Genomic DNA, 14,986 nt, shown 5'->3' with positions numbered 1-14,986 from the left:
ATTTTTAGTAAAGATGGGGTTTCGCCATGTTGGCCAAGCTGGTCATGGACTCCTGACCTCAGGTGGTCTGCCCACGTCAGCCTCCCAAGGTGCTGGGATTACCAGCATGAGCCACTAGTCCTGGCCAGGAGTTTTTTTTTTTTTCTTTTTCATGAGCCAAAGAAACACCCTAGACTAGCTAAGAGAGAGGCCCAAGGATACCTGAAGGCTGGGGAGGAGGGACAACCACTTGTTGGGGTGAACCAATCGCAGAGGCTCAGCAGGACAGCGGCCAAGGCTGAGGAGGCCCCCACAGAGAAACAGAGTCTAAGGACAAGGGGTTCCTCACACCACCTGTGCTCCCCGAAAGCTCCCCTCCTCACCCCTCTCTAGGTGCCCTACTCTCTGGGGTTGGTGAAGGGGTGCCCAAAATGCAAACCGATGCACAGAAAAAGAGAGTCCTGTGTTTTAAAAATATATCTAGATTTGTACATGGACATTCATATCACACAGACACACAGACACACATGCAGCCACACACACACACACAGACACCAAAGAAAAGTGCCTTAGAAATACAAGAAAATGTGGCCGGGTGCAGTGGCTCATGCCTGTAATCCCAGCACTTTGGGGGGCTGAGGTGGGCAGATCATGAGGTCAGGAGTTCGAGACCAGTCTGACCAACATGGTGAAACCCCATCTCTACGAAAAATACAAAAATTAGCTGGGCATGGTGGTGTGTGCCCATAGTCCCAGCTACTCGGGAGGCTGAGGCAGAAAGTTGCTTGAACCCGGGAGTCAGAGGTTGCAGTGAGCTGAGATCACACCACTGCACTCCAGCCTGGGCAACAAAGCAAGACTCCGTCTCAAAATAAAAATAAAAAATAAAAAGAAATAAAAAAGAAATACACCAAAATGTTAGCTGGGGTCCTCTCTGGGTAGTAAAGTGCTGGGGGATATTTTCCAAAGTCCTTCTTTACATTCTCTGAGTTTTTCCATGTTCTTCAATGAGTATTGAATAAGCAGATAAAAACTAATATAACAAAGGATTTTTTGCGTGTGTTTGACCTTTGGAGGAAGAAATTAGAGCTATTCCCATAACCAGGTTATCTGAGTGGGTCTAACAAGCTCATGTTACCAGAAATTATCACCTGGTCATTTCCAGTCCGAGAACAGAACACTTGGTTGTCCTGGCATTTCCCAAGCAGGGGGAGGAGTTCTCTGCAGGAATAAATAAGCCTCAGCATTCATGAAAATCCATCACTCCACACAGACGGCTTTGGAATCCACCAGCTGCATCCAGCTCCCTGAGGCAGGTAATCCATGATGTTTTACGTTCTGGGAGCGAAGGAATCCGTTTTCCAGGAGAGTTTTAGGCAGCAGCCTGGAGTGTGCAGAGTGTGAGGGGTCAGCAGAGGCCAGGAGGAGGTGTGCTCAGGTGTTAGGGGCCAGGGGTCTGTTCTCGGCTGCCGCTGATTCCCTGTGCCTTTTTTGGAGACATCCTCTGTGTCTGGGTTTTCATACCTGCAAAGGGTGGAGGTGCCCTGGGGCCTCTATGGTCACTTCTGCCTTGATACTTACAGATTCTGATTCGAGTCAGCTGTGCATCTGACCATCAGGGAAGAGGTGCTATCCCCTTGCCTGGAGCAGAGTGCAGCTCTCAGAACATGTGGCAGATGTGATTATTGCAGCAGGTCTCTCTGAGCAGAGGCCACAGGCCTCACCATGATTTCAGGGTCTCCATGGGGCTGCCTCGGGGGCTCCACTTCTCCAAAAGGACCCCTGGCCAAGTCAACAGATGGGCTGTGTCTCTGTCCAGCAACAGAAAAGACAAACTGCTGGGAAACAGCCCGCCCTCCAACTCACCCAAACAGAAAAGACAAGCCTTTGCCCCTGCAATAATTCTGGTGAAAAATATTGTCTAACATTTATCCAGAGAAATGGTTGCATCAGCCTGAGGGTAAACAGTTGAAGCAAACAAGCTGCCTCTGTCCCTGGGCTTGGCCAAAGCCATTTCCACTGGCCTTCCCTCCTTCCCCTCCTTCCCCTCCTTCCCTTCCTTCCCCTCTCTCTTCTCCTCTTCTTCTCCTCTCTCTACCTCTCTCTTCTCCCCTCCCTTCCACTCCGCTCTCTTCCCTGCTCTTCTCCCCAGCACCCAAGCTGCCCCTTTTCTCTTCTGAATTCTAGGACTGAGTGGGCGGAGGCTGAAGGTGAATAATCTTGTTTGCTGCGGTCACCGGCTTGGAACTCAGCCATTCCAAGGTCTCTTGTGCAGTAACTCATGGCTCTTCTCTGGCTTGTAGTTTCAGGAAAGGGGTAGTGTGGGAGGTGGTGACCCCTCGGTACATCTAATATAAACCAGGTGCCTTCATCATTTATCGCAACTAAGCCACTTAACAGGTTGTGCAGAGACGGAAACAGGTTCAGAGAGGTACAGTCACCCGCTTGCCACTACACAGCAATCAAAAGTGGCCAAAATAAAATCCCAGTCCAAGTCTGGGAGACTCCAAAGCCCTCTCTGCCTTCTCCCCACTAGGAGGCCCTTCCAGGCTTATGGTGGACACAGACACCACGTGGCAACCTGGTAGGGGCAGAAAAGAACACTTGCCTTTCTTTGGTCTTGCTGCCGACCATTATCAGGGTCATCTAGGCTCCAGACACTGTACCAGGGACTTCCATTTCCCTCTCTTAGTCAACCCTCACTGCCACCCAGCATCACACCGTGGAGGCCTGCGGAGGCCACACCACGTGTCATCTAGAGGCTGGGAGAGTCACTGTGGCCTCTGCCTCTGCCCAGGGCTCCTTCATCCCTGGGTTCTACTTTGGTGGCAGTTGGGGGAATGGGGGAAGGGAGCCCCTTCTTTCTAATCCCCTAGGATGAGGTCTGCTCACCAAGCAGGAGGAGAGGAGCAGGCATTCTGATTGGACTGACACTCGGACCCCCCATCAGCTTACAGACCGAGGAGCCAGGCAAACCTGGCTGCCCACTGGGCTCCTTTACCTGTTTGCTGTATGACCTTGGGCAAGCCCCCTCACCGCTCTGTGCCTGGTTTTTCCACTGGAAGAAAATGGCAACAATTATGGTACTTACCTCAAAGGGTGAAAGGAAGCAGAGTGATGTGTGTCAGGTGCCCCAGAGAGCACCTACCTGAGGGAGGCTCCAAAGCTAGCAAGAGGCAGCAGAACAGGGACCAGGACACAGGCCAGGTGGAGGGCAGTGGGAGGTGGTCGGGGCTCCATCTGGCCCTCTGAGACTTAAAGGATCTTTGCTTTGCAGAGTTGAGAATGGAGAGAATGTTACCTCTCCTGGCTCTGGGGCTTTTGGTGGCTGGGTTCTGCCCTGCTGTCCTCTGCCACCCTAACAGCCCACTTGACGAGGAGAATCCGACCCAGGAGAACCAAGACCGGGGGACACATGTGGACCTCAGATTAGCCTCCACCAACGTGGACTTCGCTTTCAGCCTGTACAAGCAGTTAGTCCTGAAGGCCCCTGATAAGAATGTCATCTTCTCCCCATTGAGCATCTCCACCGTCTTGGCCTTCCTGTCTCTGGGGGCCCGTAATACCACCCTGACAGAGATTCTCAAAGGCCTCAAGTTCAACCTCACGGAGACTTCTGAGGCAGAAATTCACCAGAGCTTCCAGCACCTCCTGCACACCCTCAACCAGTCCAGTGACGAGCTGCAGCTGAGTATGGGAAATGCCATGTTCGTCAAAGAGCAGCTCAGTCTGCTGGACAGGTTCACGGAGGATGCCAAGAGGCTGTATGGCTCCGAGGCCTTTGCCACTGACTTTCAGGACTCAGCTGCGGCTAAGAAGCTCATCAACGACTACGTGAAGAATGGAACTAGGGGGAAAATCACAGATCTGATCAAGGACCTTGACCCGCAGACAATGATGGTCCTGGTGAATTACATCTTCTTTAAAGGTGAGTGCCTGGCTTGGGGTTCGGAAGAGGTGGATCTCAGGGCTATTTCTGTCCTGAGTCAACAATGGCATTTTTAGGCAAACCACTGTACAGGAGAGTTCCCACGGCGTGGGGGCAGCATGAGCATCAAGGACCCGCCCTGCCCATAGGCATCGCCGTCTCCTGTGGGGTTTTTCCAAATTACAGTTTGTCCTTCCAAGACATAACTCAGTGGAGCCCATCAGCCCCTGGTCTGAGTCAGTATGTTGCTTTTCACTCTGATTTAAACTTGTCCGGCAAACAGAAAGAAGGAGCTCTCCTTTCAAACCACTCCAGGGAGTGTAGCAGCTACAACTCCCTCCTTGCAGGGGCACTGCTAGACTGGGCCAGGAAGCCCCTCTGTCTGGATGCACCTGGGGCTCCTGCCCTGCACATGCGGGAGGAGCATGGTTCAGCCAGGGGCCTTGGTGTCTGGAGGTGGCCAGGTGGGGCTGGGGCCATCTTCACAGGGCAAGATAATCCCCAAGGAGCCTGGCCACTTCCAAGATTCTGTGATTATACTCTGCTATCATCTTTAATTATTTTTAAAAATGTGTCATTGACACATAACAAATGAAGGTGGAAATGGCATTGTTCCCATCTGGGGAAGGGTGGGCGGTATCCAAAACATGACCCTTTGCCAGATTCTAACTGGTCCAGTGCCCAGTCCCATTGATAGAAACTCAACCAATGCAAACCCCAGCCTGCAAGCTCTGAAGGGGCAGAGTGCAAGCAGGTGGCTTCCGCCTCCTGGAGCCCGCAGTCCAGATGGGGACAAAACAAGAGATAGGGACACAAAGAGTGATCACTGAGCCAGAGGGCGGAAAGGTGCTTAGGAGACATGAGCTGCTTGGAGGCACAGTCCTGCTTGGGGGCTGTTGGTTGATTCCTGGGCAAGCCGCTTCCCCTCCCGGATCTGGGTTTTCATCTGTAAATGAAGGTGTGGATCCAGATCTCCCTCTAAGACTATTCCATGCCTCACATGCCATCTGTTCTTTGAGTTTCCTGTGTTCTCCCCTCCTACCACCTAGCCCTGTGCTAGGACTCTCCCCTCCAGGACACAGTAGCCAGCCCAGCTTTCCCCTCCCCACCTGCCTCTAACAATGGGAAACAGGCAGGTGGTAAACAGGTGGGCAGTGGAGGTGGCCCCATGTCTCCAGCCTCCCCTGGAAGCTCCCACTCCCCTCATTGTTCAGTGCTCTGGTCCTCCTGGAGTGGAGACCTGCAGGGTCCTCTGTTGACCTCTGTTGACCTTCCTCTGTTGACCTCTCCTCACTCTCCAGGTGCCAGTTTTATTCCCTGCCTCAGCCTGGTTTACATACAGTGTATGTGATGGGGCTTGGTCACTGCTGGGGCTGCCCTGTGGAAGGTGGAGGGGGCCAAGCATGCATGAGCTTCAGGCTGAGACAGTCCCAGCTCAGAATCTTGGAGTGCTTGTTCCCTCCCTTTCTGCTCTTCCTCTTCTATTGCACCCACTGGACCCATGAGCATGCAAGGATTGACTCACCCTGTGATGCTAGAACTATGTATTTAGCTGAAAGTAAGGGGGTGGGGGCATCCAACCAGGGGCAGAAGATAGGAATTCCAGAAAGGAAGGTTTCCCCTAGAAAACGGTTTTCGTCTTTTCTCTTAAATCCAGATAGAATAAGAAGCGAAGGCTGTTACAGCAGAGAGAAGTCGAGTCAAGCAGAGATCAGATACTAAAGACACTAGTCTAACCAGACATTCGGGCCCTCAGTTGAACAGCTGAGGATGTCAGAAGATGTTAAGGAGGCAAAATTGGAAAACCTGATGACTGGCAGACAGAAATGGGGGGAGATGGGAGCAGATGTGAGATGATTTAAAAGCTTGTAGAGCCTGGGTGGTGATTTCATCCACCAAACCTATCTCTCTCCCCATTCTGGCATACAAGGCAGCAGTCAGGGTCCCCAGAGGCAGCCCATCTTCCTGGCAGGGACTCACGCTGGAGATCTGGACAGCCGAAAGGACCCAAAGGAGCCTGGTGCCCTGGGTAATATGGGAAGGTGTTCCATGGCACTACCCTCACATGGAGGCAAGAGAAGCACCTGAATGGCTGCTGCATTTGGTAACAGGGACACCTGTTCAACTGAAATATCTCCTACCCTGAGACGGGTCCTTGCTCCAAGGGGTCTTTACAATTACATTTGTCCCCAGTCATTCCATGTTGGGAGGCTGCAGGGACCAGAGAAGCTGAGATGGTCTTTGGGGAGGGGAAAGGAAAGACGGACTGTTATTTTGGTCCTAGAAGGCCCAAAGGTGGGGAAGAGTCAAGAAGGAAGATGAGGGCACAAGAGAATGTAGGGCCACCCAGAAGCTGGCTCTCATTGCAATTACAGGAAGAAAAACCAAAATAAGGAAAGAAAGGAAAGAAGCTCCCACTTATTGAGCACCTACTCTCACCAGCCATTCACATGCAATACCTCGTTTAATCCTTGCAGCAGCTCTGAAAGGTGGATGGTGGTATTGCCATTTGTTAGGTAGGAGACATGAAGTCCAGAAAAGCAGGTATTTAAACATTCAAAGTTGACCTGGGCCCATTTGAAAATTCCTTTTGCTCCCTCATTTTAACCCCTAAAGTAAAGCCGTTTGTGACTTTATGAGCTTTTACCAAGCATCTCCTAAAACCAAGAATGCAGGTGAAAGATTGTGGAGCCCAAAACCTAGAGAAAGGATTGATAATTTTTTTCCATGAAGGGCCTAGTAGTATTTTAGGCTGTGTGGTCTGCATGAGGGCAGATTGTTCTTTTTGACTTCCTCCTCTGCATCTTCTTCATCTTCTCTTTCCTCTTCATTTTTTAAAGCACCATTCTTAGCTTTAGGTACACACAAAAATAAGCTATGGCTGTATTGGCTTACAGGCTATAGTTTCCTGACCCCTGTTCTAGAGGAGGAAAATAATTGTACCCAACTAAACGCATGGAAATCATGGGCCTATGTAATGATTCCCAAAGAAAGAGTTTCATGGAATTTTCAACATTTTAAATATTTTACTCCATTCTTCCCTTGCTTGCATAGTTTCTGATGAGAAGTCTGCTGTCATTTTCATCCTTATTCCTTTTTAGATAAGGTGGAGTTTGCCTCCCTCTGCCCCTACCTCTACCTCTTTCAAGATTTTCTCTTTCTCTTTACTATGGTAAATAGGCCTTTAGTGAGAGGAGTTATGTCAGTCTGGCTAGGAGTCAGGCTGCATTTCATGTTTGTGATAGCTAGAGGTGCCAGAGGCAGTTTCATGGAATTTTATCTTTGCAACACTGAGAGCCTAGGCAGCCTCAGAGTCAGAACACCCACAGTTGAATCATCGGCCAGAGAGACACTGAATCCAGGGCAAGTCTTAGCTGGATGTTCATGGTCTGTAGAGGTGGACATGAGCTAGCTATGAGCTAAGGACCATAGCCAGGTCATGGCTTTTGTGATGTCCAACAGCCCTACCCCCTAAGATGTCACAAGGGTCCCTAGGCTTTTATTCCCATGGTCTCTCCCAGCTCTGAGTTCTATCTTCTATTAAGGTTCTCCCTGTTCCTCCCCTCATCCACACTGATCAGCATCTCTTCTGTCTGCTCTCACCAATTCACATACAGAACCCAGTCTCTTTCCTCCTATTTCCACCCAAAGCCCTCCCACAAGCCCCTATTATATGTTCATATCCCTGTAATGCCAGTGAGTAATACTTGCTAATGAGACATTTTTCCTTTTAAGGAACCAAGGCTGTCCCATTTCTCCTCAGGCACCGGCCTCCCATGTGTTGTCACGCCTCTTTCCCCTATTTTCCCTAAACCTTATTTCTCCCTTGCACTCCTTATTCCCAGGTTCCTATTGATTTCTCGTTTAGCACAAGGAACTAGGTCTTTCTTTCATGGCCCTTTTCCCAGTGCAAGCCTGCTGGGCTCTCCTTCACCCACAATAACTTTTACTCTTGCCAAGCTACTTCTCTAAACCAAAGCAGGGTCACTCCTATGAGGGACTCTGGGTACTTCTGCTGCTGGGGAAGCAGGGTTGAGGCAGGGCGACCCTTGCACTCACATGTTCTCCAACTGCTTGCTCCAACTTCAGCCAAATGGGAGATGCCCTTTGACCCCCAAGATACTCATGCGTCAAGGTTCTACTTGAGCAAGAAAAAGTGGGTAATGGTGCCCATGATGAGTTTGCATCACCTGACTACACCTTACTTCCGGGACGAGGAGCTGTCCTGCACTGTGGTGGAGCTGAAGTACACAGGCAATGCCAGCGCACTCTTGATCCTCCCTGATCAAGACAAGATGGAGGAAGTGGAAGCCATGCTGCTCCCAGAGACGCTGAAGCGGTGGAGAGACGCCCTGGAGTCCAGGTGATTCTTCCCGGCCCCCCACGACCCCACATCTCTCCACGTCGAGGTCTCACCAACGTCCAGGGACAAGGGCACGGTGGTGGGAGAACTCATACAGGGGCAGGTGGAATTTACACTTACTTTGCCCTGTGCTGCCTGCATGGCTTTGGGCTTGATTTTGTTTTTTCTTCTTTAAGATGATGACATCAGACAGGACAAGGGGCTGAGGCTTCCTCTGACTCCAGCGTGTTCTAAGTCATGAGAAATCTTCTGCACACTCCCAAACACTCATGCATGGTTTCTCCTGGTCTCAATTTCTTGAAGGGAGAGAGAAACAGAAGGAATTGTGATTGGTTGAGGGCTGCAGTGAGATGGACTCTGAGAATCAGCTCTGCACTGGTGAACCACTATATTTATTCATTCGCTCAGCATTTGCTGCATGATTAATTGAGCACCTACTATGTGCCAGACACTAATTTGCACCCTGAGAGTAAATCAGCAAATAAAACACAAGATTCCCTGCCCTCCTGAAGCTTACTTTATAATTGGAGAGGGGACAGGCAAGAAATAAATATAACAAATAAGTTATGTGATATGTTAGAAGGTGAGAAATTGAGTAGGTGGATAGGAACTGAGTAGAGGAGGATGAAAGGATCAGGAAAACTGGAACTTGTGCTAGTTTGTGATTTTAAATAGAGTAGCCATTAGGTGATGTTTGAGCATCCATATAACAGAGGGGAGGGTTGGAGTCATGTTGGTATATTAGGGAAAAGCATTCTTGGCAGAGGGAACAGTCAGTGCAAAGCCTCTGAGGTGGAAGTGAGCTTGTTATGGTCAAGGAAGAGTGAGGCCACAGCAGCTGGAGCAGAGTGAGTGAGGAGAGAGTTGAGAGCGGTCAGGAGTCTCCAAAGGGGTGGAACAGCTTATGTAGGGCCACATAGACCCCTAGAAAACCTTGCCCTTCCTCCTGTCTGTGAAATGGAGAGCCATCAGGAGGTTTGGAGGAGTGCTGCGATCTGAGTGTTGTTTTAAAAGACTAATCCTGGCTGCTGAGAGGAGAATAACTGTAGAGCAGGTGTGGAGTCAGTGACACCCGCAGGAACCAGGCACAGACATGAGGTGGGAGCCCACTGTGGCTGGGATCCAGGAGGGAGCATGCATGTGATAAGTCATTGAGTTCTGGATAAATCTGAGAGTAGAGGAACAGGCTGGGACACATGGAATTGAGCTGACCAATTTCATGGGGATACAGTGAGGTGGAGCAGTAGTTCTGGGCCCAGACCCTGCAGTGGGCCCAGGGAGTGCATGTGGGCAGCTGTGTGGGGTAGAGAGGAAGGAGCACCAGCCTTGGGTTCAGACTGTGGTGGCTGGTGTGACCTGGAGCAGGTCGCTGCCCTTCTCTGGAGCTCAGCTACCTCCTGAAGAGAGAGGAGTGTCCTTTCCCCACCACCCCTGTTTTCACTGGGTGATTATGAGAATCCGGTGAGGTATTGCATGCTGAAGCCATAATACATCACCAAGGGTGAGGGAGCTGCTTCAACACTAACCTGAGGCTGCAACCCCTGCCCCAACCACTGTCCAGAAGGCCGGGCGCCTCTCGGGATTGCCTGACCCTCAGCCCCTCCTCACTCTAGATCCCAGGAGACCCCAGAACGTGGGGGTCCTACCCAACCCATCCATTTACTCCCAGACTCCTTCCTCCTTTAGCACCAAATAGCCACCAGGGAGCAGGGGCTCAGCAAATAGTTTTGAATGGAAAGAATTCTCCAAACACTTTTGATTTACAAAATGCTGAGGAAATGTGTGTCCACACACTCCTGGCCCACAGAGAATGCTCAATAGATACTTGTTGAATGAAGGATGGAATGAACGGACAAACATGAATGAATGAATAAAAATAGAAATAGGACCCCTTCCTCCTTCATGGGACTCAGAGTTTAATGGAAGACACAGCCTCCTGTATAATTGTAAGACCAGGCAGACAGTGACAGGCATCTTAAGAGGGCTATAAACTAAGGGAGGGGGGAGTTCGCGGGTGGGAGGTGTGACCTGGGCCTCTAGGAGCTTGCTACCTGCTCTATGCCAGCCCACACCTGGCTTGAAGGACAGTGCCCACCAGTGAGGCAAGATGGGAACCTCCAATTTATTGTTTCAGGATCCCCAAAGCTCTTCTAATACAATCAGACTCCTCAGAGGCCCCCAGGCCCTTTTTGACCTGCCTCTGGCTCCTGGCCCACCTCATCCCTCACTAACCTCCACCCTGACACACTGAGATCACCCACCGCCCTGTGGAGCAACTCCTCCTGCTCCCACCTTCTTCCAGGTTCTTCCACCTGCCTCCTGCCCACCTCTTCACCTAGCTAGCTCCTTCCTGCCTTTGGCACTCAGCCTCAACACCACCTCCTACAGGAAGACCTCCCGGTGCCCCCGTGAAGCAGGCTGCCATGCAGCCACTGCAGCTGGCCCAACCCAGGCTCTCAACACACTCAGGGGTCCCTGCTGGTGCGAAGGTGATTCAACTGCATTGCAAGCTGCAGGGAAAGGGCAGGGCCAGGCTCGAGCAGGGCCACAACTCCAGGCTTGGTGTGCTGCCTGGTCACTTTCACACTTGCAGATCTGAATGAATAATTAATGAATAAGAAGAGTAAAGACAGGGGTTAAGAAATTGAGGAACAGATTATTTATTTTCCAATCAGAAGGGGGTGACTGTAGAGGAAACCAGGGAAGACCATGCTGCGAGGCGGGAGGCAGGTAGGCACTGATCGGCAGAGGTTCAGATACTTTTTTTTTTTCTCATTTTCTAGACAGATAGATGAGCTCTACCTGCCAAAGTTTTCCATCTCGAGGGACTATAACCTGGAAGACATACTTCTCCAGCTGGGCATTGAGGAAGCCTTCACCAGCAAGGCTGACCTGTCAGGGATCACAGGGGCCAGGAACCTAGCAGTCTCCCAGGTGAGTCTTTAGATTTGGGTCAATTCATCCTTTGTATCCGAACTTGAATTGGTGAAGGCCAGATGGACTTTTGGGTACTCTTGAACTTGGGTTAATGCACGTGCATTTCTCATTATATACTCACCCTGCTTGGGACACCCCTAAGCCAAGAAGAGCTAGGTTACAGCCCAGCTCATCCTGCCATTTTAGGGGTTGACCCTCTACAACATAATGTCACCCAGGCTTGGAATCAGAAAGCCATGGACACCATTCCACACTATGCCATTTACTTCCCATGGAGGCAAACAATTAAAGTCCTCCACCCCCAGCTTTTCATGTGTAAAATGGTAGTGACAGTTCTTAGCTAGTATCCAGTGCCTGGCTGGACAGGTAATGCCAATAGGTAATAACAATGATTATCTGGCAATTGTAATGAAAATATGCTCAGAGTATGAGAGAAGACTACTTGGGACACTCAGCCTGTCTTACTAAAAGCAGAGGCGCCAGGGCAGGGTGGCCACGCAGCCCTTTGCTCTTGTCTGCCCTGTGTGCTCACACAGCACTGGGTTGAGGTCTGCACTCCACCTTTCAAACAGCAAAGTAACAGAGGGCTGTGTGTAGAGGAGCAGACCCGTATGGTTCAGGAATTCGAGGCCATGAAAGGTACTTGAAAGCCCCAAGGATGTTTAAGCTAGAGCAGGAGAGATGCTGAAAGCCATGCTGGCCTGGCTGAGGAGGTTTCTGCAGCAGCTGCTTGTGGTCAAGAGCTGCCGGGATGTTGCTTGGAAGAAAAATGCTTTACATTGCTCTTGCTCTTCTTCCCAACAGTAGTGGCTGTTTTGGGGGCAAAATAGACTCTCAACTCAGACAGAAAGGGATGCATATGAGGTGCTCCATTCTTTACCTCGATGGCTCTGGGCAAATCATACACAGCATCTGGGTCTCCATTTGCACATCTAGGCATCAGGACTGTGCAAAACTAGTTGGCAGGGGAGTTGGGAGGAGCAAACATTCAACAGCACAAAGACAGGTCAGTGCTAGGTGCTCAATGCACGTTAGTCCCCGTAGCGGCACACAGGCAGGTCGCTCATCTGTGTCTCCCGTGAGTAATGTTCTGCTGTCCCCACAGGTGGTCCATAAGGCTGTGCTTGATGTGTCTGAGGAGGGCACAGAAGCATCTGCTGCCACAGCAGTCAAAATCACCCTCCTTTCCGCATTCGTGGACCCAAAGACCATTGTGCGTTTCAACAGGCCCTTCCTGATGATAATTGTCCCTACAGACACCCAGAACATCTACTTCATGAGCAAAGTCACCAATCCCAAGCAAGCCTAGAGCTGGCCAGCAAGCAGTGGGCCTCTCAGTAAGGAGCTTGGAATGGAAGCTGGATGCTTGGGTCTGTGGGCACAGCCTGGCCCCTGTGCACCAAGTGGCCAGGGCATGTGTGGCCCTGTCTGCTCATCCTTGGAAGGTGACAGTGATTGCCTGTGTAGCTCCCACATGCACAGGGGCCCATGGACTCTTCAGTCTGGAGGGTCCTGGGCCTCCTGACAGCAATAAATAATTTCCTTGGACATGTTGCTTGTGCCTTTCTGTGCTGACTACCAGACTCTGTGCCCCTGAGGCTACTTGTGCCCCAAAGCCAAGCCCCCTGACCTCCCATGCAGGCTCAGCTCCACCCCAAGATCTGGGCTCCTTCTGCCTTCAGCTGCAGCAGCCTGCCCAGGACCACCTAAGCTTGTGGCCAAGCTCACCCAGACCTCAGGCCTAGGGCTGGGAGGGGACCCTGCTGCTCTAAGGCCAATTCCTGCCCCCTAGTCTTCTGGGTGCCCACTTTCAGTTTCCCTCTTTCCACTCCCAGGACCCAGGCTCCACCTGGCTCTTTCCTAGCCCTGACCACATCCGGCACAGCCCCTGGACTCCTCGCTCCTGCAGCTGGGCAGGGCTTTATCATGCGACATCCTTCCTCTGCCCTTTAGCACCCCCAGTTTGGGGGAAGTAGCTACTTTCTGGGTTTCCAGACGGAGCCCCTCAACTGCCTCATCAGTTCCTAGCCCTGGCTCTGTGAATGATCTCCCTCAACAACCAGAATGCAGGGCTGAGGACAAATGAGCCATCAGCGTACAACTGCAATAAAAGCAATCGTGTAGTCAGGCATTTAACCAAGGCTCCCAGGCACCTCGCAATCTCTATCACAAAGGCATTTATGATAACATTGACAACAGCTCAATACTTGAGGTTTTGATGCCAGACAATCTGCTAAGATCTCTCCCTGAAATAACCAATTGAATCTTCCTCATGTTCCTATGAGATAAATGCTCTCAGCAGTCCCATTCTATGGATGAGGAAACTGAGGTGCGGAGAGGCTTAGTAATTTTCCCAAGGCTACATAGCTAGTAATTATGCCTGTAGAATGTTATCCCAACACTCCTGACACCAGAGGCGCCCTCTTAACCACAATGTGATTTCCGTAGGGATTACCTTCATGGAACGTACAACCTGATGGCAAATAGACGGTGAAACAAGTCTGTGGAAGCTGAGGGAGAGCACCAAATTCAGTTTGGGAAGTCAGGGAAGGCTTCTTGGAGGAGGCAACTTCTGTGCTGAGGTCAGAGAAAGAGAAAGTGGTCAAGTGAACAGAGAGGACAATGCTTCAGATGGGAAAAAGAGCAATGGTAGCATTCAAGAAACCAAAAGAAGTTGGGTGGCTCTGGGGCAAGAAGCAGAGAGGCTGAGGGGCTACAGAGAGGAAGGGGCCATGACAGAACCGCTGGGCTGCAGAAAGGCTGGCCACTGGCAAGGATTCCCAAGTGATTCCTTAGAGCCATGGGGAGTGCTAAGCGAGTTTAAACACAGGTGATGGAAGCAGATTTGCACACTAGAAAAGGACTCTGGCTGCTGAGTAGAAAACTGATTCATAGCCCAGGACAAGGATGTGGATTGTACATCAAGGCGGCTCTGTGGGAACTGGGGCAAAATAGGTCAGAAATGGGGAGGGAGAGCAGGGATAATTCTGTTGGAAGGCTTTGAGGAGAATGGGTGTGAATTTATGATTGCAGGTGGGGTGGAAGGGAGAGTAACTGTATTTGGGTTTGGGTGCCTGGATGATCTCCAATCCTCTGAATAGGAAACCCAGTAGGGGCTTGCTGGCAAGGGAAGTCGATACATTCAGATTTGGACCTCCCATGTCTGAGGTTCCTGGGAGATACCCCAGGGGCTTGTTCAGGAAGCAGCTAGTCTGAAGTCAGGAGAGAAATCTGGGCTGGAGGGAAGCATTCAGGATCCTCGCCTGGGATGGGCAAGTGAGTATTGAGGGTGTCCCCTCAAATGAGTGCCATGCAGTGAAAAGAAAAGGGGAACCTCAAAGACTGGCTAAGAAAGGGCAGCCCACCAAGGAGAGTCACCAGCGTGGGGCGGGAGACAAGAGGACAGGAAGAAAGCTGTCGCCGCAGGAACAAGAGGAGAGACTTATCCAGGGGAGAGGGGGGATAACCTAGAGACAAATGATGAATGAACGGGTCCGTGGGATTTAGTGATCTAAAACCACTCGGGGATCACAAATGCACTGTTAGCAGAATTAAGGGAGGACCACAGTGGGCTGGAGAGTGAGCAGGAGAGGGAGAGAGGGAAGGCAAGACAGCGTGTAGGGAAAAAAAAGAGACATCAGACTGTTACTGTGTCTAGGTAGAAAGGAAAGACATAAGAGACTCCATTTTGAAAAAGACCTGTACTTTAAACAACTGCTTTGCTGAGATGTTGTTAATTTGTAGCTTTGCCCCAGCCACTTTGACCCAACCTGGAGCTC

At 50.8% G+C, this 14,986-nt stretch overlaps 1 protein-coding gene across 3 annotated transcripts; it reads left to right on the top strand.

Moving 5' to 3' along the window:
- Positions 1–1,228: 1,228 nt before the first annotated feature.
- Positions 1,229–12,755, top strand: SERPINA3 (serpin family A member 3). 3 transcript variants are annotated; one of them, XM_055291398.2, is made up of 6 exons: positions 1,260–1,295; positions 2,167–2,241; positions 3,257–3,907; positions 7,997–8,270; positions 11,054–11,204; positions 12,313–12,755. In XM_055291398.2, exons 3-6 carry the CDS (start codon positions 3,265–3,267, stop codon positions 12,514–12,516), a joined length of 1,272 nt encoding a protein of 423 aa, XP_055147373.1. In that variant the 5' UTR covers positions 1,260–1,295; positions 2,167–2,241; positions 3,257–3,264; the 3' UTR covers positions 12,517–12,755. The 3 variants fall into 3 exon arrangements, with proteins under 3 accessions (XP_055147371.1, XP_055147372.1, XP_055147373.1); XM_055291396.1 differs by lacking the exon at positions 2,167–2,241 and having other exon boundaries at positions 1,229–1,295; XM_055291397.2 differs by lacking the exon at positions 2,167–2,241 and having other exon boundaries at positions 1,252–1,291.
- The last annotated feature ends 2,231 nt before the right edge of the window (positions 12,756–14,986 follow it).

This window comes from Symphalangus syndactylus, chromosome 8 (assembly GCF_028878055.3).
Source record: "Symphalangus syndactylus isolate Jambi chromosome 8, NHGRI_mSymSyn1-v2.1_pri, whole genome shotgun sequence".
Classification (NCBI taxonomy): domain Eukaryota; kingdom Metazoa; phylum Chordata; class Mammalia; order Primates; family Hylobatidae; genus Symphalangus; species Symphalangus syndactylus.
The sequence above is the reverse complement of the archived record's forward strand: the minus strand, read 5'-3'. Positions and strand labels throughout refer to the sequence as shown.

Coding starts and splice junctions, on each gene's coding strand:
- SERPINA3 (XM_055291396.1), top strand. CDS start 1,229: ATGAAAATCCATCACTCCACACAGACGGCTTTGGAATCCACCAGCTGC. Junction 3,908..7,996: donor GAATTACATCTTCTTTAAAG/GTGAGTGCCTGG, acceptor CTCCAACTTCAG/CCAAATGGGAGATGCCCTTT. Junction 11,205..12,312: donor GGAACCTAGCAGTCTCCCAG/GTGAGTCTTTAG, acceptor CTGTCCCCACAG/GTGGTCCATAAGGCTGTGCT.